Raw genomic sequence first — 24201 nt, 5'->3', positions numbered from 1 at the left:
AAATATATTATGATTAAAGTAGTTACAAAGATTTTATATTATTAACTTTAAAGAAATACATGTTAATTTTTATACATGTATTATATAGTTTGATAATGTTAACTCATCTTACCAACATATTAGATTTTATTTTTGAACATAAATATTTTATAATTACAAAAATAAAATAATAAAATATATAAATAAATAAAATTTAATATGATTGATTATGATTATATAATAAATAAAATATTATAGATTTTTTTTATTTTTCGTTTTATATAACTGAATATATTAATGTATAATAATATTTTAAACTAATTTCGAAATTAGTGAAAAATATTTAAATATAATTTCGAAAATGAAGATCTTGTAAAAATCTTTTTAAACAGATTTGTTAGAATTTTAAAATAAATATATTTATATTTAAAATGAAAAGATATCAAAAGATACTATGATTAAAATATTTTAAAATTCTATTTATTAATAGTCTGAATTAAAATGTAATATAAATTTCTATGAATATGTCCATTAGGTCCATTTTTAAGAAAATCACACATGAATCAAGGTTATGACTTCTGTTTTAATATATAAGATACAGTATATAAACTTGAATAGAGTATGACCAAATACCAAAAGTTAACATGAAAATAGGTTCATTTTAAATATTTGAGTGGAGGATGGCTACGACTTCGGGTTTTTCTGTGTCTTTTTTTACTATTTTCAAATATTATTTGTGGTTATTTACTTGTTTTAGATACTTTAGTTTTAAGTGAACGATAGTTTAGGAAAATATATATGGGGTTAAATGAGTTGTAGTATCAACAAATATTCAAAGGATTCATGATTGGATCTCGGCGGCTTAGAGTGATGATGATTAAACGTGGATCCTCATGCTTAGAATTATCGGCTATAATATTGTCTATATAATGATTATCATAATTTGTAATAGCATATTTGACAAAATAAAATGTGATGTAAAAATGAGTTGAGTAGGCAACAATTCTAGCTTCTTATATATGAGGGTTCATGTCTGACTCCATCACATTAGCCGCCTTATGAAATTCACGTTTGACGATACTCTTTTCACTATGTTACATATTTATTTTTATTTTTATTTTTGAATTACTAAGAGGTTCGGTCAGAAGTCTTCATCCCCAAAATCCGAAATTACGACATATGATATTAGTTTTTTTCCAACGAGATCATCCAAACTGAGAATCTTTGACACAATGACCAGAATTCTTTCCATCTGGGCTAATAATCTCTATGGTAATGTTACGTATCTCGAAATCCAAACCTCTTGATGTATATATTTATTGCTATTTGACATAGTTTATGGTTTCCAAGTAACAAGTACAAAGTTAAACCATTCTTAATTAGCAAACAAAACAAGGAAGGCCGGATATTCTTCAACTGAAACATACACGCATAAAAACAAAATATGATCAACACATTGTATATATCTGTGAAGAGAAATATGTAACCAAAACTTACATGTAGATAATTATTTTGTATATCTTTATTGTAACCAAGCTTGGCAAATAAAACAAGGAAGGCTCGGCCGGATACTATTCTTCAGCTGAAACATGCAAGCATAAAATCAAATATTATTAAAACATTGTATTTTAGAAGAGAAATATGTAACCAAAACTTACATATAGATTACAAAGAAACAAATATGAAATCTGAGAATATGTAATGTTTCATAAATCATTAAGTGGCAACTAAGCGTTCTATAAAAGATTGTTGATTAGGCAGTTGTCTAAATTAATTCTTTTAGCATACAAAAATTATTTTGTCGAAGTCAGACTTTCCGATTAAGCGTACGCCTAGACCGATTAAAGAAACTGGTAAAAATACTCATCTAGTGAATATAGTACAAATGAAAAACAATTCGGCTAAACTAATTATAGGTGGTGTTAAGAAATTCACATAAACTAAAAATAATATTTATTTCCAAAAATAATGTTTTAATTATATATATATATATATATATATTAAGGATATTTAAAAGATTGAGTGAATAATTATTTAATTTTTGAAAAGTTTGTTCCTTCATATAATACTTACATATCTTTTGTTTCGTTTTTGAAAGATTTTTTTTTAATTCCAAATTTGTTTAAATTTCTATCTTTATGTTAATATTAGTGGTAAAAAAATTTAATATGTAATTTTAGTTGATAGACTTACTGCATACGTCTACAATCATGCCAATTACTTGACACCACGTATGACCTTGTGTTAATTACTGACCCTTACTTCTTACGTAATAAGATAAGGTTGTAATAAGCACTACATTTGACTTCCGGGTTACCAAAATAGCATGAGGGGAAGAAACCCTCCTCTTCATCAATAGCTACTTCTCGACCTTTTTTTTTTGTTTAAGGAGAGATCTTGTCTGACTTCTAAGGCTCTAAGACTTTTGGTCCAGTTTGTTTGGTACGTAAAACTAGGTTCTCTTTTTATCGTTTAGTATTGGATTTGATACGACGTTTTCATTGTTTAATGGCAAATCTCATTTCTGTAGTAAATTCGGATCGGTTTTGGATCGTAGAGTGTTAAGATATAAACCATCTGTGCTCGATATGTTTACAACTTTAGTAAAACCCTAAGAATTCTATTTATTTATTTTCAGATTCTTTAATCGCAGCTTATCATCAACAACCATGCTACAATCTGCAATAAAAAAGAAGACATCATCATCATCATCATCATCATCATCATCCGTTTCCATGATGCCAGCCTGGTCTCGTCTGCCAGAGGAGCTACTGCACATTATATCCGAGAATGTGGAGGACTGTTTCGATATTGTTCATGCTCGTTCTGTTTCCAACTCGTGGAGATCCACATTTTCCTTTCCTTGCATGTTACGCCGCCAAAGTTACTCTCTTCCTTCCTTCGTCAACTTCCCTAGCGAAAGCAAAGGCTTGTGCACCCTTGAGAAGATCCCTTTGTTCCTCTTTCGAGTCCAAACTCCTCCTCCTGCCTCGGCTTCTGAGTATTTGCTAGGAGGGATAGGCCGAGATGAGTCAGAGGATCTGACAGAGCTTCCATCTCCTGTTCAGTGTTCAGTGAAAGTGAAGATCCCAGGATACGAGCCAACTTTGATGAACATGCGTGACGGCCAGATCTTCCCTCTTGGCCATCAGTACAGAATCAGTTGTGATTCTAAAGACTACAGAAGCGTAGCTTTTCTTCAGCTAAACCAGGAGGGAAGAGAAGAATTCATTGTGCTTCTCGGCTTCAGTAGCTTTTTTTTGCGGTTAAGAAGTTCTGAAATGAAGTGGAAGCTGGTTATGGGATTCAGAACTCCTTTATCTGACGATATAGTAACTTTCAGACGCAGGTTTTATGTAACCGTTCGTGATACGAGTTTGACTAAGATCTATACTTTCAGGATAGATCCTTTCTCGTTGCGCATGACTCGCTTGATGCCCCTGAATAATGTGGGCTCGCTAAAATATCTGGTGCCATGTGGCAATGATGACGAACTTTTCATGGTTGAGAAATTCCTCTCTTTTTATAATAATGTAATAGATTTTTCTCGGTTTACATGCAAAGTGAGTAGGCTACATGAGGAAAGTGATCTATGGGTTGAGGTCAGTGACTTAGGAGACCGTGTGTTATTTATAAGACAGCAGGGAAATGTCTCATGCTCGGCTAAGGAGCTTCCTGATGGTTGTGGTGTGAGTGGGAACTCAATTCTGTTCACAAATGAGCTAGACAATGGAACATACGTCTATAAATATGGAGTGGATACAGGAAGAGGGGAAGATGATATCAACTGTTGGAATTTCTCAGGAGAGAATCGTGTGACTATCCTCAGTACATCTCCCGTGGTGAGTTTCCGTGTTGAACACTAAGCGGGTAGAAATTTTACATTGGACTTCGTCATATGTTGGTGTTGTTTTTTATTTGTTGAAAACAATGTTTTTTTTATTGGACTTAGTCATCTGTTGGTTTTGTTTTTAATAATTAAGGTTAATTTTTTCATGATTCTTGTTTTAGTATATTTTACTATTTTAGTTCTAAACGTTAGGGCAGGACGTCGATACTTGTTACTTGGTTTATATGTGCTACTTGATTTGTACCCTTGAAAAATTAAGTGTTCGGCGTTGTTAATTCAAGAAACAAGTCCACAAAGTTTAATATATGCAAAAATAAATCAAGTATCACGACTTTTTCAAATGATCGGCCCGTTATTTGTTTTATTAGTTGGCGTTGTTGTTGGCTCTAAAAATACGTATTACCCATTAAAATAATTTTTTTACTACTGCACTATAATAAAAATCAAAAAGAATATTAGTTTTAGATATTTAATGACACACTACAGAAAATTACTTGAACGAACTAGATAGAGTAGCAAGTATATGAAAATAAAAGTATTTATTCCAAATTTAAATATACTTATAAGTTTTCGTACATTTCATATTAAAATTTTAAATTAAAATATCAAATATTACCAAACAACTTCCAAATATTTTAAAATATAGACAAGTGCTTGACTAACAAAGTACTTGATTGGATCTAGTACAAATACAAGCCACTAAAGTATCTATCTTATTAAAATAAAAGTATCTTTAGAAAGTGTTTGGAAATATGTTTAGGAGTAATCAAAAGAATATAATATTGTTTGTAAATATTGGTAGCAGTATATTAAGAAAAAAAGTAATAAATTTATGTTATTAAAAAAAATTGGAAGTTCATTATGTTATGAGAAACTATATATCTAGACCAACTTTAAAATATATGAAATTACCCCAATCTAATTACCTAAAAACATCTTTTGTCTAAAATAGTCATAAAACAAAATTTAAACTTTATATACATATTTCAAACAAAAATTCGGCTCTTATTCTAGGGTATCAAATTTGTGTCGGTTTACATGCAAAGTGAGTAGGCTACATGAGGAAAGTGATCTATGGGTTGAGGTCAGTGACTTAGGAGACCGTGTGTTATTTATAAGACAGCAGGGAAATGTCTCATCCTCGGCTAAGGAGCTTCCTGATGGTTGTGGTGTGAGTGGGAACTCAATTCTGTTCACAAATGAGCTAGACAATGGAACATACGTCTATAAATATGGAGTGGATACAGGAAGAGAGGAAGATGATCTCAACTGTTGGAGGTTCTCAGGAGAGAATCGTGTGACGATCCTCAGTACATCTCCCGAGGTGAATTTCCGCGTTGAACACTAAGCGGTAGAAAGTTTACATTGGACTTGGTCATCTGTTGGTGTAGTTTTTATTTCTTGAAATTGAAAACAATGTTTTCTATTGGACTTACTCATCTGTTGTTTTTTTTTTTATCAGTTTAATATAATTTTTTTCATGATTCTTGTTTTAGTATATTAAAGAGATCTCAAAATCATGAGAGAATTCTCTCAAAATATCTCCAAATATATAAAATTATACATTTTAATAAACTACTGCTCTAATAAATGTGCTTACACAATGAAATATGAACCTGTAAGTAGACCTTGTCAACTTTTTTTTTTGTTTCATGGCTGATCTATTTTTTCAGTTATTTTTAGGGATTGACGTTTGAGTTAATTTCAAATTTATTTAGTTTTTTTTTGGTGTTAAAGATTTAAATGTCATTTGGATATTTTTAAAAATTTTGATTTATGTTCTAATCGAACTTTTGTGGGTTTAATTTGAATACATATTTAAATATATGTAAAAATATCAACTCAAAGTTCAAAAATAAAATAATATACGGTATATAAACTTGAATAGTGTATGACCAAATACCAAAAATTAACATGAAAATAGGTTCATTTTAAATATTTGAGTGGAGGATGGCTACGATTTCGGCGATAACCCTATTTTGAACAACATAAAACTTCCATTCAAAATAAAGAGATTTAGGTAACAAAGTTCTGGCTCAAAGCAAGATGGGTTGAAAGACATGCCTTTGCAAGCCTATCCGCCGGCCCGTTGGTATTTTTTGGAATGTAAACGAAAAGACAAGAAGAAAAGGGAGAGAAAGGCGAGAAAGATAGATCGTCGATGTCGGCCAGAACTCCGTAAAACTCTGTCGTCTTCCGGCCAGAGTTGATCGCTGTTGCGAGCACTTGAGAGTCTGTTCAGATATGAGTGAAGTTGTGAGAAGCTGCATGAAGCAATCCTTCTCTGATTGCAAGAGCCTCCCCCATGCATGGTGAGGAGACGTGAGTTTGAGCTTTTGATCCTCGATCCAGTTCTTGCGATGATTGATCCGTGAAGATCCAGGCAAGGCCAGCTGATCTTGTGCGAGGATCCCACGACGCGTCAGTGAAGCAGAAAGATTCCCTAGGGGCGGTGTTTTCGATCTGACGGTTTGACGGTCCTTGAGGTATCGTTGGTATCTTACGAGGCTGAGCTGATTCCCATTCCTTTGCTCCCACTAGAGAATGTGGAACAAACACTTTACACTACTCCTTTTTACTTTTTGAAAAGTACGTAATAAAATCAGCTTACTTTTTTGGAAACGCTACTGAACTTTGACGTACGGTAAACAAAAGAAGGCAAATGGGAATTGCCAATCACGAGAAGAATCTATCTCTCCACTCCATAAATAGCTCCTTATTGGTTTATTTACTGAAGTGATCTTGTTTTAGCTTTAAAATCATTAACATCTAATCCAGGGACGAAATGATTCTCTTACCAGATCTAAGAACTGGATTTTATACTCTGTTTTCTTTTTTTTGAATGAATGTAAAATTTATTCAAGCAAAAAAACTTTTTACATCAAGTGCATCTGTTTTTGATTATATACTCCTATCCATAACCAATGAAAAAATAATTCTATATCCTATCCTCCTTCTTATGGTGGGTCTGAAACAAGTCTTGTGCCAAACCAAGCTCTCAGCCCCTTCTCCAAATATTCCTGGCCTTGTGTTTTAACTGCCAAGAGTTGAAGCCGAATAGTTTTATCAACAAGTTTACTCAACAATCTTGCATCTTTCGGCTCTTCTCCATGTCTTCTTGCATTTCGCTCCCACCATATGTTATGAAGAGCAGCTTGGAAAGAGTATCTTAAGAGGAACCTCTCTGTTTTCACTCTTTTGTTGGTTAATGGGTCTTGATTCTTGTTATAGTCGGTACGTATCAGTTTTAAACTTTTAGTATTTTTTTTTGTTCAAAGAACCTGGATTTAATACTTTGTTTTCATTGTCTGGTATTAATTTTGTAGTGAAGATTAGGTTAAAATAATAGATTGTATATTTGATAAAATTAAATAATAGACTTTTATGCGATAATTCTTCTTTGTTAATGTTTTGTCATATGATAATTCTTTTTTTTTTCTTTAAAGTTTCCAAGAGATCGTCATGTCATCAATGATGCCAGACTGGTCTCTCCTACCGGAGGAGCTGCTCCATTTCATCTCCCAGAACGTTGAGAACTGTTTCGATGGTGTTCATGGTCGCTCTGTTTGTACCTCGTGGCGATCCAACATCCCCTTTCCTTCTTGCCTGTTACGCACAAGTTACTCTCTCCCCACGTTTGCCCAGTTCCCTGTCGAAACAAAGGCTCATGCACCCTCGAGAAGATCCCTCTGTGCTGCTTCTACGTCACCTTGTGAGTATTTCTTAGGAGAGATGAGTCAGAGCATCTTATGGAGCTTCCATCTCCCCTTCAGTGTTCAGTGAAAGTTATTAGACACAAAGTGTCCCACATCGGATATTGGAAGGGATCCTAAGCAATATATAAGATAGATGGGTCACTCCACTTAGTACCAATTGCTTTTAGGTTGGAAGTCCATCTAGCTTAACATGGTATCAGAGCCCGATCCACATAGTCCAATCCGATCCATTATCGATCCAGCCCAAAGTCGGCCCATCGATCTTTATCCGAGCATTCCGAGATTGACGCTCAAAGAGCCATCATCTCGAAGGGGCATATTAGACACAAAGTGTCCCACATCGGATATTGGAAGGGATCCTAAGCAATATATAAGATAGATGGGTCACTCCACTTAGTACCAATTGGTTTTAGGTTGGAAGTCCATCTAGCTTAACAAAAGTGAATATCCCAGGAAATGATCCAGCCTTGTTGAACGTGCTTGACTGCCAGATCTTCCCTCTGGGTCATCAGTGCAGAATGATTGGTTGGGATCTTGAAGAATGGAGGACGACAAACTACAGAGGTGTGGCTTTTCTTCCACTAAACAATGGAGAGTTCATTGTTCTTGTCAACTTCACTAAATCATTGTTTATGTCAAGAAGTGCTGTCATGAGGTGGATACAGCTTAAGAAATTTTCAGATGCTTCTTGCGAGGAAAGAGTTCCTTTTAGAGGCGGGATCTTTTCGTAATTGATCCTTATTCGCTGGACGTGACTTCGTTGATGCCCTTGCAGCCTCTAGGCTCGGTAAAGTATCTGGTTCCATCTGGCAATGATGTGAACTTTTCCTAGTTGAGAAAATCCTCCCTCCTACTGGTGTGCTAGATTTTAGTCGGTTCGCATGTAGAGTGAGTAAGCTAGATGATGAGGCTGGTAAATGGGTTGAGGTCGGCGATGTAGGAGGCCGTGTGTTGTTTATTGGATATCCGGGTAATGTCTCATGCTGTGCTAAGGAGCTTCCTGATGGTAGTGGTCTAAGTGGGAACTCATTGTTGTTCACCGGTGGGCCAGGGAATGTCACTTACTCGTATAAATATGGAGTAAACACAGGACGGGAGGAAGACGACCTCAGCTTTTGGAGATTCTCAGGAGAGAACCGTGTGACGATCATTAACACATCTCCTGTGGTGGCTCTCCAGGTTGAGCGCTAAGGCTGTAAAGTTTTACTTTTTAATACCTTAAGTCATCTGTTGACATTTCCTATTGGTTTAGCTTAAAGATTTTTGTCATCTTAGGGTACACGGTTATATGTGGAAAGGTAGATCACTCGGTGTTCTAGTTTTAATGTATTTTTGTTCTTAAACTATTACCCCCACGATGTCAACACAAGACAGCCATATGTAAACTATAATTTAAAATTCTCATTAACTCTCAAGCCGTGTCTGACTGTGTTCTTTGTTATTTGACGCCAAAGTTCTTCAAGTTTGCAAATGTTTAAAGAAGTATGTTTTCTTTCCAAAAACATATAAACACTTGATCTCAGGCATATGCATACAGCCACCTTCCATCAATTAAAAGGACCAAAGTTTACTCTACAACAGCTATACCGAGTTGGCATTGTCAGAGTCGAGGAAAAAAAAAAGGATCTCCCACAAACCATTTGGAAACAATGACAGGTAGAGGACTTGGTCTCAATCTGAAAGATAATAAGCCAAACGTTGAAAGTGTTTGTTAAAAGTAGAGATGGCAAACAGGTTTGTCCGTCCCGGCCCGTCTCGTTTCGCAGGGGTCCTCAATTCCAGTAGGTCTTTGTGCGTCGTCCCGTTTGGTACCAATCCCGCCTCGCAATTTACATGGGCTTTTGCGGGCCGGCCCACGGGACATGATATAACTTCATTTCCTGCAAAAACAAGTCACAACATTAGCAATTCTTCTTAGCATGTAACTCACTGGAACTAACATACGCTCGTCTTGTTCTAAAAGAACGGGAGAATTGCAGTAAAAATATATATGTAAGTTGAATTTGAAACCATATACGTCTTCAAAGTTTTTGAGTTCTAGAATCTTTGAACCCCGACCCGATCATTAGGATATTTTATTGAAGACGAAAACCCTGTTGATTTGTGAAGAGTCTTGTTCCACCATGAAGCCCATATTTTATTGAAGACGAAAACCCTGTTGATTTGTGAAGAGTCTTGTTCCACCATGAAGCCCATACCCTTATTGTGGTATAGGACCAGCCTCCCATCTTGAAGAAGACACAAACCATGAGTCATTGTCCTTCTCTACATCCAAATCAAAGAGAATGCTAAAAATCCTTATTGAAGCATAGTTTCAAGCACGGTATCTCCAAGTCAAAGCAAAGACCACATAATGTAGCTTGTGAATAGATGAATGATACAGAAAATAAGCATCTTCTTACAATTGCTGGTGGTGTGCCCATACGACAGAGATGGTTGTATATGGACATTTACTTCTTGTATCTTATCAAAGGAAGGCTGCAAGAAAACAAAAACAAACACTAACGAGAAGAAACAACTTGAAACTTTAAAGGATCAGACCCATAACGTCAAAGAAAGCGGTCTTTGTTTAGTTGCTTGTGTGATCAAGCATTTGGAGTTAGTGTTGTGCTCTAGTGGGAGTTTTAGCCTAGGATTGTGATTATCCGAAATAATATAATAGCAAAAAAAATATTATTTAACTGATTGTACATCATCACTTTTTTTATAGGAAAAAAAATCAAAATCTAACGGTGAGATTTGCTTCTAGGATATAATCTAATGGTTTAGAAAGTTTAAGAAATATCCGAGTGGGACTGAAATATTTACTTCCGAAAACCCGAAACTCCAACCAAACTTAAATGAGTACTCAAACCCCACCCCTACTTTCTATATAGATATTGTATAAGTTTGGACATATTTATAAGAACCAAAGAACCAAAACCAATTGTGAACTTAATTCATAAATAACCAAGTGAATCCTATATCTCTAGAACCAGAATTGAATTTGAACCTGAATCAAATCGCGAGCTAAATAGGTATCCAAATTCTTAAAATAAAATTATATATCCATAAATATTAATTATATTTAATTTTTAAATAACTAAATTTACTAAAAATATTATTTATTAACAAAATTACCCGAATATTTTTATCCATAAATTTAAAAGTATCTGAATGATTCTATATTATATTTAAACAGTCCGATATTAAAGTTGGTATAGTTATTTATTTATTTGTAAACATAGTTATTGATACTATGAATATAAATGATATTAATTGTTATTGATAATATATATAAATAATGGTATCACTCATGGGGAAATCAAAGTATATAATAGATGAATTGCTTGCTGTCAATGATTGTAGTCTAATATTATTTCTTTGTTTAGATATATAGTTCATGTATACGTAATTTTTTTATACTCAAAATAAAGCAACCAGGAAGTAAAAGGGAGAGGAAGTTATAAAATACCAAGTCACGTCATAGATATATATGTTATATACTGGCATTTAGTTATTTAAAAAAGTGGATTGTAAATAATTGGACCAAACATTATCAATCGGACATGTTCTTAATTTAACAGTATTAACTAGATTCTAACCCGTCCTTTGAAAGGGCGGGTATATTTTTTTTTAATTTTTTTTAGAATTTTAATTTTTATGTTTTCTGTAATCATATATGTGTATACCATTTTTTAAAAAAATATTAGTAAGAGGTTTTGATAATTATATTGAATTTGTAATATTGCATAGCTATATACTTGTACTTGGTGTTTTGAAATCTGAACCAGATATGCGGTTGAATCGGTAAATCCAGTGATCCGATATATAATCCGATTTGAGTTTTAAGAAAAAAATCATTATTTAATAATACAGTAAAACCTACAAAACCCCACTAAAACCTAGAACCCGGCTACCAATTAAACCAGTGGTTGAATCAATACATAACTTTTAATTATTATTTTTTTAAGTTATATTATTAGAATGTTTTTGTATTCTAATTAGGAGTTAAATTTCAGTTTTATAAAAAGAAAGATGATATGATTTATTACATTAAATAAAACCCTCTAAAACTCAGAATTTGACCTACCAGTTAAATCACTGGTTGAACCAATACATAACTTTCAATTATCATTTTTAGTTATATTATTAGAATCTGTTTGTAATATAAATAGGAAGTTAGCATTGTTGGCGTTTTGACAGTTCTATTAAGATAGCATTGTTGGCGTTTTACAATGATCATAAAACGTTATAAATTGTTTCAACTGCGGTTGCGGATGGTTGTAGCTAAATAAATGTAAAAATATTTTCTAAATGTATTTAAAATTTAAATATTATAAATAAAAATATCAAAAAATTCATTTTATATTTTAATTTATAGTCACTAACAATATTACAATTTATATTACAAAATATTTAAACCAAGAATATCCACTATAATTTGAAGTATTAATATTTCTGTTGCTGAAGATATGTAATTTAAATAGTGTAATCAAATTTCTTAAGGTTATTAGATATATCATAGTTTTCAGGTTTCTTAACGATATAAAAAAACAAATCCTATATTAAAGTTCATAACCCAATTTGGTTTAATCAATTTACGGGTTAGCTGTATAAATATTAGGATGATATGCTTTTTTGAAAATAATAATAATAGGATGATATAGCATTACATACTATAGAGGGGTGTAGACTTGTAAGAAATGTATGTTACGAAACTAATGTCAGTCGACAGTTTTACATATTAGCTATTGTTAGTGGGTTCCTACTATTAAGGAATTAAAGTAGTGGTTACAAAATATATATTTAGATACAGTTAGAAATTATTATGGTTTATTTTATAAGTATATATTATAGGATTATATTTTTGGACTAAACCTATATCAATAGGTCATGTTCACTAGTAAAAAAAGTCGCTATAGCTACGGTCGGTTTTCGTAGCTATGGACTGATTTTCGTAGCTATATGACCGATTTGCTACGAAATGCTACGAAAATCGGATCGTAGCTATAGCATCGTAGCAAAAAAAAATTCGTAGCAAAGTCGAAGCAAGATGCTACGTTGTTGCAACGACGGCTTCGTAGCTATTTACGAAATATTAAATATTAATTTACGAAATAAAAAAATATTATTAAATTATATTTTATATATCAAATTGGCTTACAAAATTTAAAACGATTTATCAAACTATTAATAAATAAAATCGGTTTAGCATACTAAACCAAATTAAAAATATACCTAACCCTAATCTAAACCTAATGTATATTCTCCGCCGCCTGCGGCCTCCTCACCGAGCTTCTTCGTCTTCAACATTCAAGCCGGATCTGCTCACGACCCACCACTGCTACCTCCTCCATCAATCTCCTGTGACTCATTCATCAATCCTGTGCCTCCTCCACTTTCCTTTACCAAGAACAAAAAAAATCAGATTCAAAACACAGAGAGAGAGAGAGAGAGAGAGAGAGAGAGAGAGAGAGAGAGAGAGAGAGAGAGAGAGAGAGAGAGAGTGAGAGAGAGAGAGAGAGAGAGAGAGAGAGAGAGAGAGACGTTACCGGTGGTGGTGTTGACGAGCGTGCGGTGGTGAAGGGCGCAACCGAATAGAAAGGAGCATGGTGGTGAGAAGCATGACGGTGGTAATCCTCTTCGTTCAGATCCATTTGCTTGAAAGAAGAAAAGTAAATGAAAAATGAGCAGAGGAGAAAGAGAGATGGGAAGAGGATAAGAGAGATGAGATTAGATGAGGAGATCGAAGAGGTACAGAAGAAGAAGAAAATAAGAAGTATAGAATCGTGTGGAGGAAGAAGAAAGGAAGAAAGAGATAAAACAAACATAAAATATTAATAGTGAATTAATGTGAGCCGTAAGATTAATATTACCAACGGCAGAGATTCGAAAATGGTGATCCACGCCTCACTTTTTGGTCCAATCAGAATTAAGCTGTTAATTCTTTTTCTTTGGTCATCAAATAAGCTTCTAATTCACTTAAATATGAATGGGTTTATATGGGGTTTAAACAAATTAATTTAAATTTAAATAATAGATTTATAATATAGGATTTGATTAATGACTATGATTAAAGTTAAAAGTTTAGTCTAATTTAAAAGTTTTAAATATAAGGTTAATGTTCATGATTAAAGTTTATTTGGAGTCTTAGGTTTGGGGTTTAGAGTAAAATTTGAGAATACAATTTGAAATTTTTTTATTAGTATCTATGTTTAGGTTTTGGTGTTTAAATTTGAAAAGGTTAAATTTGATGTTTGGATTTTACGATTTGGTGTATAAAATTTAGAGTTATTGTATATGGTTTGGAATATAGTGTTTGAATTTTAGTAGTTTTGGAAATAATTTATTTAAAATATTAAATTTTGAGTTTAAGTTGATATTTGTCGTTAAACTTTGAAAATATTAGAGTTAATGTTTTGATTTATGATTTGGGTATAGAGTTTATATATAGAGTTTAGGGTTTGAAATATATAGTGTTTGAGTTTAGATTTAAAATTTGAAAAGTTATTTTAAAAGTGATTAAATTTGAGTTTAACTTTAAGATTTTGAGGTTATAGTATGAAAATATTAGAGTTTAAAGTTTACTTTTAGAGTTTAGGGGTTAGAAACATGTTTAGGGTATAGGGTTTCAAATAGCCACGAATATTTTCGTAGCAAATTGTAGCTAAAAGATATTTTGTATATTAGCCACGTAATATTCGTAGCAAAATCGTAGCAATTTTTTGCTACGTTTACATTCATAGCAAAATCGTAGCTAATTTAGCTACGAAATTGATATGGTTTGCTACGTTTTACGTTTCGTGGCAAATTCGTAGCAAATTCGTAGCTTTTTCCATTTTGCTACTAAAATAACGTAGCAAATTCGTAGCTATAGCGATTTTTTCTACCAGTGGTTCCTAATTTAATAGTATTGATTTAAAGCCGGTTATGATATAGGATTCACTAAGTTATTTATGAATTAAGTTCACAATGGGTTTTGGTTCTTTGGTTCCTATAAATATGTCCATTATATGAAGTAAAAGGGAGAGGAAGTTATAAAATACCAAGTCACGTTATAGATATATATGTTATATACTGGCATTTAGTTATTTAAAAAAGTGGATTGTAAATAATTAGACCAAACATTATCAACCGGACATGTTCCTAATTTAATAGTATTGATTTAAAATCGGTTATGATATGCTATTTTTTTCTTTTATATGACTCACAAATTGATTTAAATTCTAAATAGTTCTAACACTTCTAACACTTATAAAAAATATAATTATTTTAAAAATTAAAAGAAATGAAAATTTAAAGTAGAAATGATGAAAATTTAAAGTAAAAATAAAGGAAATTTAAAGTAAAAAGAAAGGAAATTTAAAGTAGAAAATGTTTTTTTTTTGGAAAACTTTAAAATTTAATTTGTATATATTACTTTGCAAATTTCATATTGCTAAAATACCAAATTCGTAAATTAAATTTTAGTTTTTATAATTAAATATATTTTAGGTATAATATTAGAGGATAATTTGGAAAAATTTTGTTTTTTAATTTTTTTTACCTGACACAGATACATATATATATAAAGTGCATGATTTTTGGACAGCACACGACGACACATATGGGCTCTGGTCATTTACTAGAGTAAGGTTTTGGCAAAGTTGGCTACTTCTACAATCACAACATTCTCCAGGCAGCTCAAGACATAGACGTAAAAGCAACAAACATGAATTCTACAACATCAAAAACTTTAATAATTGCATAGATAATTCTACTGGCATTTGTTAAATGCATGAAAACTTTGAAAATGAGAATTAATTTGCCTCAAAGTTAAATGAGATGATAGATAAGATAATGTGATGATTATAAAGTGTTTTAAAATAGATTTATGATTCATTGATCATGATTTTTTCTAATCGTTTGATCAAAATCAGGTATAATACATATTTGTAACGACTTAGATTAATATTAATGAAATTATCATTAAATCTCATGTTTTAAAAAATACAATGTTGAGTTTTAAATCTTCAAAGTATTTGGAGTTAAAAACTACCCTTTTAATTTTCTAATTATTATTTAAAAATTGCATTGTCTAATATATATATTCATATAATATTTATATTCGTGAATTCACGGGCAACTACCTAGTAAAATATAAATGATATTATCTGAAAAAGAAAAAGAAAAAGAAAAAGAAAAAGAAAAAAAGTTATTCCTTAAAATAAAAATGAAAGTTAGTTAAATTGCATTTGGAAGAACTTGGAAGCAAATTCTGGTTATGTATACAAGAAGCGGACGTGCATCCAAGAAAAAATGTGTCTCTACAAAATAAGAAAACCGAGATCTTTGTTTAGGGCTTGTGTGATCAAGCATTTGGAGCTAGTCTTTTGCTTTGGGTATCGAAGTATTTGTTTACACACTTCCGAGTTTAAGAAAATTGAAGTCTAAGCTCTAGGGGTAGTTTTAACGTAGGATTAAGATTATCCTAAATAATGCTTGTAATAGAAAATGATGGTATTTTAGGAAGGTTGTGTTTGATTTATGCATTAACATATTGGTGTAATATATTTTCTTGTTCTAGTGAATTCGAAAAGAGAAAGACTTCGTTTTCTGTTTATTTATGCATTTTACTCTGATTTCACTGACAAAGTACTCTGAATCGAGTGAAGACTGGCTTTCGTTGATCGGTTTAAGAACCATAAAATCGATAAATCAGTATTATTTCTTCTTGTGAATAGTCACAAGGTCACAAGAAACAATACAATGCTGTATAGAACAAAGCTAAGATCAGTGTGAAGCTATATTTAATGTATGTTACGTAGCCCAAGATGGAAAGGATTGTCTCTGTTAACACGATATTAAGATTTCGAGTATAGAGTAGTATATCTTCCTTCCTTTGTGGTTGATTTGTGATACTTTCTTAATCGAGTACATGGCACTTTTGTTAAGTAAAATTACCATATATTCTGATACACTAATTTACCCAAATATTTACTGAGTGGCAAATATATTAACAGCAAGCTTTTTTTTTTAAATTAACATCAAGATTTTTTTTTGTCACGATATTAACATCAAGATAAATAATATTTTTTTAAAAAAATAAAATACAATGTTTAAGGAGGTATTTGCATAATGCATTCAACAACATGAACGTACAAATGCAAAAATAAGGCATGTAACATATGTAATAACGATCTTCTGAACCTTTATAGAGTTATATGTTAGCTAATTGAAACCGAGTGTAATCCTGACCTCTTGAATCAGAAGGTAAATGGTTCATATTTCGAGGACTAGGAGTGCACTTAAGTGGCTTAGCCAAAGCCATAAAGAATCTCAATCCTGAAGCTTCTTCCATGTTGACTTTATCTCCTTCGATTTCCCAGTCAAAGCACTGCACCATCACTCCAACCGCGGTTCCTACAAAAGTACTACCAAGATTTGATCCAGGACATCCTCTCCTTCCTGCGCCAAACGCGAGGAACTTCAGTGCTTGCTCTTTTCTCTCCTCCTCTTTCCATGATCTTGAAGAAGTCAGAAACCTCTCTGGCTTAAACTTACAAGGATCTTCCCAAGAATCAGGATCTCTCATGATAGCATAAGAATTAACAGCAAGTGATGTTCCCTCCGGTATGTAGAACCCTCCTATCGTACAGCCTTCTTGAAACTCCCTTGGCACCACAGCTCCCACAGGGTGCAATCGTAGAGCTTCCTTGACTACAGCTTGCAAGTAAGGTAGATTTGTTAGATCAGTTTCTTGAACCAACCTATTTTTCCCCACCACTGAATCGATTTCTTCTCTTAGTCTCTCAAGAATCTTAGGGTTGTTGATGATCTCTGCCATTGCCCACCGTGTTGTTGAAGAAGAGGAGTCACCTGCTCCAACGAAAAGCTCCTGCATTAGCAAATTGTTTAATTTAGTATAAACATGGTCGGATCTGAGATTTCAGGGGTATTAGTAGTTTTATCAAAAATATATTTTTTTCATAATTTGGAAGTCTTTATTTATGTAAAAAACTTCCAAAACTTTGGACAGGGGAGGGCAAAGCCAATATTTCATCCAGCTGTCCCCAGATGCGGCCTTGAGTATAATGGTATTTGTTTGATTCTCAATGAAAGTGTTACCGCAAATAACGCCTTAATTTGCTTCCTAGTCATCTTATATTCTGCGGTTTCGCCTTGATAAGATTCCAACAATGCATCCATAAACTCAGCACCTTGATGTTCCTCCACTTTCTCTTCGTATTTCGCAAGAATCTTTTCCAGATGCTCTTCAAATCTGTGTGAAACCTCCATCACGTCCTTTTTTAAGAATGAGATCCCTAGCTTCTCTAGCGGCTTATGAAATACTTGCGCCACACAAAACTTGTGGCACAAGGAAGTGAACGCGACTGATAGTTCACACACTTTCCCACCGTCATTGTCCTCCACTGAGAAACTACTTCCCATACTCATCTTTCCCAGCGTGTTGTTAACGAGTCTCATCGCTTCCTCGCCGACCTCCACGCTCTCTTTCTTCATGGCCTTATCCAGCAGGTTCCTGTGGAACCTCTCTAGCTCAACTAAACGGACGCCACGTGTTCGCTCTAGCGCCTGGGGACCGAGGGCCTTAGCCATGATGATCTTTTTCATGAACCTCCAGTAATCACCAGAGGGAGCTCTGATGTAGCCAGAAGAACCAAACACAATGCACTCATCGATAGCAATTGGACCACGATAGGAGACGTTCGTGTCGTGAGCCTTGAAGATCTCATAGGCCACTGTGGGAGAGGAGACGAGAACGATGGGGACGTGGAAGATGCGGAGATGGAGGAATTGCCCGTACTTGGATGAGATTTTCTGAAAACACTTGTGCATTGAAGAAGAGATGATAAGGTGAAGATGACCAATGATCGGAAGAGAAGGAGGGCTTGGAGGCAGATCAAAGCTTTTCTTTGGTTCCTTAAAGAAGAAGAAGACAAAGAGAAAGAGGGTTGGGAAGAGGAATACGAGAGTAAAGATCAAACAATTTTGAATATCAAGGTGGACCATTGCTGTCATTGTTGCTCAAAAACGATGAGGAGGGAAATGCCTTAAAACGAGTTATCTGAAAGTATATAATAGTTTATATAGATGACAAAATATATCTTTGTAATATTATCGAGGAGTTAGCTTTTTACGGATAGTATACTTAACTTTAATTTTAACAAATGTTAGTTACCTTGATATTTGTAATAAATTAAAATTATTATGACTACTTTTCATTATTACTATTTTAAGTTTTTATTTTATTATTTAATAACCTTTATTTTAAAAATTGGAAAATATAAGACAAAAAAAACACTCCCTCTGTTTTAGAAAAATGTATGTTTTATAATTTTCACACTTACTAAAAAAACATATCAAATTTTTAATTACCAATGCATTAATTTCTGTAATTAACTATTCCCCACAATTTATTTCTGTAAAATAAAAGTTTTTCAAATAATATTAGAAGATCCGTGTTTTAGAAAAAAAATTGTTTTAAAACTTCTGATATTATTTGAAAAACTTTTATTTAAGAAAGTTTCACGTGAGAATCCATGTTTCAAAAAGATAAAAAAAATTAGAAAAAAAATTGTTTCAAAAATATAAATGTTTTTATATTTTTAAAACATAAATTAATTGTAAATTGTAAACTTCAAAAAACATAATTGCACTCATATTAATTTTTTCTGAGTACTATATAAGTATTACTAATGCATTAAATTAATTTATGAAGTATTTTACTTCTTTTTATATATATATATTGCATTTTAAAGAAAACATAGCCATTTATTGATATATATTATGTACTTATTAAATTTTCTTATTTTATTTTCTAAGAATCAGAATATTAATAGAAATTTTATATAAATAAGTCATCAAAGTATTTATGTTATCAAAACTCTAATTTTTATTTTTAATCAACAATTGTTTTAATAATATAATAGATATTAAAATATTTAAAAATAGTTCCTTTATTTTTCATTGAATTACAAAATAAATTGTCAATAATGAATGTCAATCACCTCATATCATTTTGTTTCTAAAAGTGATTTAGTTTTAGGTTAAGATAAACTTAATACCAAATAGTCAATTTAAATAATACAAAATTATAACTATAATTGTTGCTTAATCTCAGTTGTACATTGTCAAACTGATGGAATCAAAAAATTAAATTGTTGGTTATTATTGTATTATGAAATGACCGATGAACTTTCGAATGATAGTTAGTCTGGTATGCTTATGGAACTTCAAACCGATCAACTCTTCAATTTTTTATCTTAACTTTGTACCAAACCTATATATATCACGTTACATAATTTTAAAAATATATATTTATAAATCAAAGATGAATAACATATATATATATATATATGAAATTAATACTGTTAATCCAAATTTAACTTTATTAGAATGTGAAACAGTTGTTTTTTAATCTAAGGAGCTGATGTAATCTAATATACCTCAAAACAAACACAAAACAAATTCGAAAAATTATACCCAAAATCATATGTTTGATTAAGATATCATAAAAATATTTACACATATTCTTTATAATTATCATATATAAATTATTAAACTACTTAAGAATTATTTATTTTATGTTTTTTCATATTCATGAATGAGTTTTCAAAATATTATCATTTGTGTTCGTTAACAACTCTGAATTGATTAACATTTTATTTCTTTATTTTTCCAAGCAGCTTATTTAAAATTATATAGAATTTGATAGAAATATATTTATGAATCTAAACAAATAACAAACTAAATGCTGTTAATAACATTAAGTCTAAAATTAATCAGGTTTTACTATAATCAGAACAAAAATGTGCTTCAATTTGGAATAATAGATGTGAACTATACATGAAAGTACATTTTTAACTAAAATAACAATAAATAATAAAAAGAAAAATTAGTTAATTATTAAAAATTAATTATTTTATTAATATTTTTACGTACATGAGCATAGAAATGTCACCTAGTAATAGTATAGATCAAATATTGCTTGTATAAAATACTCATGAAAAATTGAAAATTAATAGTTCTGAAATGAAAATGTTATGAAATTACAAGAAAAAATCAATCACAAAGTGACAATGGTAATCATTTATTTTTACTAAATAAATAACTAATCTAAATCTTAACATGTGTAATACATAAGAAAAACTTGATGGTGTTTTTTCATTTAAATATAAAAAAATTATCGGATGATAAAAATTCATTCATGCTAATCTTCTAAGATATAACTTCGTTTATATTGTGTATTGTTGTAGTAAGAGCTACGTATTTTATATATGATACAACTATCAAGTTCGTTAGTGTGTGTTTTCTGAAAGTTATTAGAAAGATGAAGAAGAGAGGAATGGATGGAATCAACCCATCTCCAGACTTTCACTCATCTATCACTTTAAATATCATTCAAAAGGTATGTTGATTAAAGTAGTGCTTTCTCAACCGACACATATTAGAAGATAACGTTTTCTAGGTAATACGTTTTCTAACTAACATATACGTAGGGGAAAATGTATCATGTTTATTACGAGTTTACTAAAAACAACAAATAATTAGATAGGGTGTTTCCGTAATTAACCATGATTATTAGCTACAAAATTTGACGTTAGCAACAAAACAAAAAGAAAATATTATTATACCAAATCTATGACACAAAAATATCGTTATAACAAAATCTATGGTAACTCTGTAACAATCCATATCTATCTTACTAGGGATGGGGTTTATAGACATTTTATAGCTACATTTTATACAAAAAGTTGTCGTCAAAAGTTTATAGCTAGCAAGGTATTACTATTTTCAAAAGTATTTATTAGCCAAGATTAAGATTATTATTTTTTCTAAAAGAAAAGATTAAGATTATTCATTTCTGAGTTGTGTGCGGGTTATATAGTTTCAGGCTTTTCATTGTAGCTAAGGAGAAAAAAAATTGTAGACGAGGAGTTCGCGCAACAAGGTGAAGCATTGTGCAATATTTTTTTTTCTTTTGTTTTCCGGTGCAAAATGTTTTTTCTTTTGATAAATCTTACCGGCTGATCCGGTCAGATTCGGGAAGAATGCATTTAATGCTACAGAGTAGAATGATTACCATACTGTTTGGTTCGAGTTTGGAATACCATCCGAATAATATCAAGGGTTGAACCGATCATCTGTTACGATCCACCATATAAACAACTTAGACTGAAGTCCAAGCCCACACTAGCCAAATAACGATAATTTAGTTTTCAAGGAAAATCAAACCTACGACTGATGTGAGTAAACACTAAGACGCAAGAGATTATCACTGGGCTACCATTACTTGGTTCAAAATGTTTATGTGAAGTAAAATATAATGTGGGTTGATTTTATTAATCAGTATAGTTATAATAAAAAATTATTATTTTGGATATTGAAAGTATTCGAAAAAGTTTGTCGAACATGCAGAATATAAAGAATAATCAAAGTTTAATGGTTATTACATTAGTTATTTTTACTAAAATGTTTTTTGTCTAAAAAAATGTACTAAATTTTTCAAAACCAACCCATATTTTCAAGTCAAACCCAAAACCAACCCCTTTTTTTTTGTCCATACTATTCATCAATAAAATTTCCATACTATCCTTATGTTTTTGAATTATTCACGAAATTGCCATTTTTATTTATTTTTTTATTAATTTCGAAATTAACAAAAAACCAAATACACCCTAACCATTTCTTCTTATTTACAAAAATGCCATCATCATCAATTTTTCCAACCACCATGAACCACCATTTTTGAGCTCTAAAGCTCTAGAATTCAATTTTCAACCACTTTTTTTCTCATTCTAACCAAAAAAACTTCATTTCCTCTCATTTCCTCTACATTTCCATCAAAAAACTCTCATAACTATCATTTTCAAAATCACAAACTTCATATTTTCGAGTTTCTTCATTAGTGAATAGTTAAAGATGCTTCTTTTTGCTCATATTTGGAGTTTGGACGGTTGAAAAGGTTGGAAACGAGCTTTACACATGAAAAAGGTAACTATTTACATGGTTTTCGTTCTTTTTTCAGATCTGTATCGCGACGGTAGACTGTTTTGTATGTCTACGCCTCCGTGGAGACTTACGATGCAGTCTATTTGTCAACGCACGGGTTAGTTTTGCAATTGACCAGACAATTTTTTTTCTAACGCAGACTTCCCTAGTAGTCTCCGTCTTTACCTTTGACAACAAAAATAAAACTTTCGGTAGACTTACTAAGACGTCTACCTAAAAGAGGCTAGTTTTTCATTTGACCGAACTTTTGACTTTTCAAAATAGACTTCAACGGAACTCTACAGAATGTAGACTGCCACCGAAGTCTATAAAAGGTCAGTTTTGCATTTGACGAAAACTTTGACTTCGTGGAATAGGTTAGTTTTGTGTTTGACCAAAAAGTTTAAAAAGCAATCAAAAATTTATTAAATTGTAGATTTCATATGCAGTCTTCTTATCTTAAAAAAAAAATGTAGATTGCGTATAAAGTCTACTTTTTTATTTTGGTCAAATGCAAAACCAACCCGTCGGATTTGAGAGTAGACTTCACAAGAAGTCTACACACCCGTAGACGTTCATTTCAATCTACTGATTTGAAGTCAAACTTGGTCAATTGCAAAACTAACCTCTTTCAAAAAAATTCAAACATGTAGACTGCATATGAAGTCTAGTTCTGAAAGTCAAATCTTGGATGAATTCTGGTCAATTGCAAAAAGTAACCTTTTTAAATTGTAGACCGAAAAGAAAGTCTACATGTACAAAATCACAACTTTTATTCAACTATAGAAAGCAACCCGTAAAATGGTCAATTGCAAAAACCAACCCAAAGAGTAGACCTATTTGACAGTCTACGTCTGTAAACTGAAAAGAACGTCTACATCTTCAGAGACTGAATATTAAGTCTGCATAGAAAAATCTATAAACATGTGAATTTGTGTATTATTCATTAAATTTTTTCTAGATTTTTTGTTTGACAGTGTGTGTTAGTTAATCCTAATGGGTTTGAATGATTTTGAAAAGAATTTTTTTTATAATTATGAAGGTATAATTCATTTGATTTGACAATGTTGTTAGCTAATAATTGTAGACGTATTTGTAAGTCTTCGTTTATAGTTTTGCTAGTAAGGCAGAGCTTGTTTCAAAGCTGAAGTCGGTGACTGTGGAATATAAATTTACATTCTCAGCATATAAGACAACGAAAACTCTGTATGTGGCTAAGTGTCGTGTTCAAGGATGTGGTTGGAAACTTAGAGCGAGTGTGAAGCATAGGCCAAAGACATTTTAGATGACAAAATATTCGAAAAGGATGAAGAATCGGAAAGGTTAAAGAATGTTCCTTGTGCATGATGGCTGTACACATAGTAAACTTTTTGAAATGACACAAGAAAATTATGATCTGGACAACAAAATTGAGAAGATGGTGCTAACCTATTCCTTACCAAACATCATTTAAAACAAATGACTCCGAATAGGAAAATACTCCTCTTATGCCTGTCACGAATAATCGACAAGTACGGAACTTGATCGAGTTATCTAAGACAAACTTTGTACGCCTTTGTGTATCAAGCCTGCGCCAAATACACTAAAAAATTTGGATTGACTATATGTTAGATAATAAGTGTAGACGTTTTTGTAAATCTACAAATGTAGACTGCAGTTGAAGTCTACGTCGTAAATTCT

At 31.9% G+C, this 24201-nt stretch overlaps 2 protein-coding genes and 1 pseudogene across 2 annotated transcripts; 2 read left to right on the top strand and 1 right to left on the bottom strand.

Moving 5' to 3' along the window:
- Window positions 1-637: 637 nt before the first annotated feature.
- LOC106449865 (F-box/kelch-repeat protein At1g64840-like) lies at window positions 638-3860 on the top strand. The gene has a single exon (XM_048777687.1). It carries the CDS (start codon window positions 2649-2651, stop codon window positions 3843-3845), a length of 1197 nt encoding a protein of 398 aa, XP_048633644.1. The 5' UTR covers window positions 638-2648; the 3' UTR covers window positions 3846-3860.
- Window positions 3861-7412: 3552 nt separating this feature from the next.
- Window positions 7413-10582, top strand: LOC106449866 (annotated as a pseudogene).
- A 2050-nt stretch (window positions 10583-12632) lies between these two features.
- Window positions 12633-18624, bottom strand: LOC106449867 (cytochrome P450 705A1). Its single transcript, XM_048777686.1, has 3 exons — window positions 17635-18624; window positions 13080-17404; window positions 12633-12930 (listed from the first exon to the last, which is right to left on the bottom strand). The coding sequence occupies exons 1-2, from the start codon at window positions 18547-18549 to the stop codon at window positions 16727-16729; spliced, it is 1593 nt and encodes a 530-aa protein (XP_048633643.1). The 5' UTR covers window positions 18550-18624; the 3' UTR covers window positions 12633-12930; window positions 13080-16726.
- Window positions 18625-24201: the final 5577 nt, after the last annotated feature.

This window comes from Brassica napus, chromosome A4 (assembly GCF_020379485.1).
Source record: "Brassica napus cultivar Da-Ae chromosome A4, Da-Ae, whole genome shotgun sequence".
NCBI classification, from domain to species: domain Eukaryota; kingdom Viridiplantae; phylum Streptophyta; class Magnoliopsida; order Brassicales; family Brassicaceae; genus Brassica; species Brassica napus.
The sequence above is the reverse complement of the archived record's forward strand: the minus strand, read 5'-3'. Positions and strand labels throughout refer to the sequence as shown.

Bases quoted from the DNA above. Each gene is read 5' to 3' on its own strand.
- LOC106449867 (XM_048777686.1), bottom strand. From the start codon at position 18,549: ATGACAGCAATGGTCCACCTTGATATTCAAAATTGTTTGATCTTTACT. The intron at 17,405-17,634 runs GTAACACTTTCA...TTGCTAATGCAG, and splicing joins AAATTAAGGCGTTATTTGCG to GAGCTTTTCGTTGGAGCAGG.
- LOC106449865 (XM_048777687.1), top strand. From the start codon at position 2,649: ATGCTACAATCTGCAATAAAAAAGAAGACATCATCATCATCATCATCA.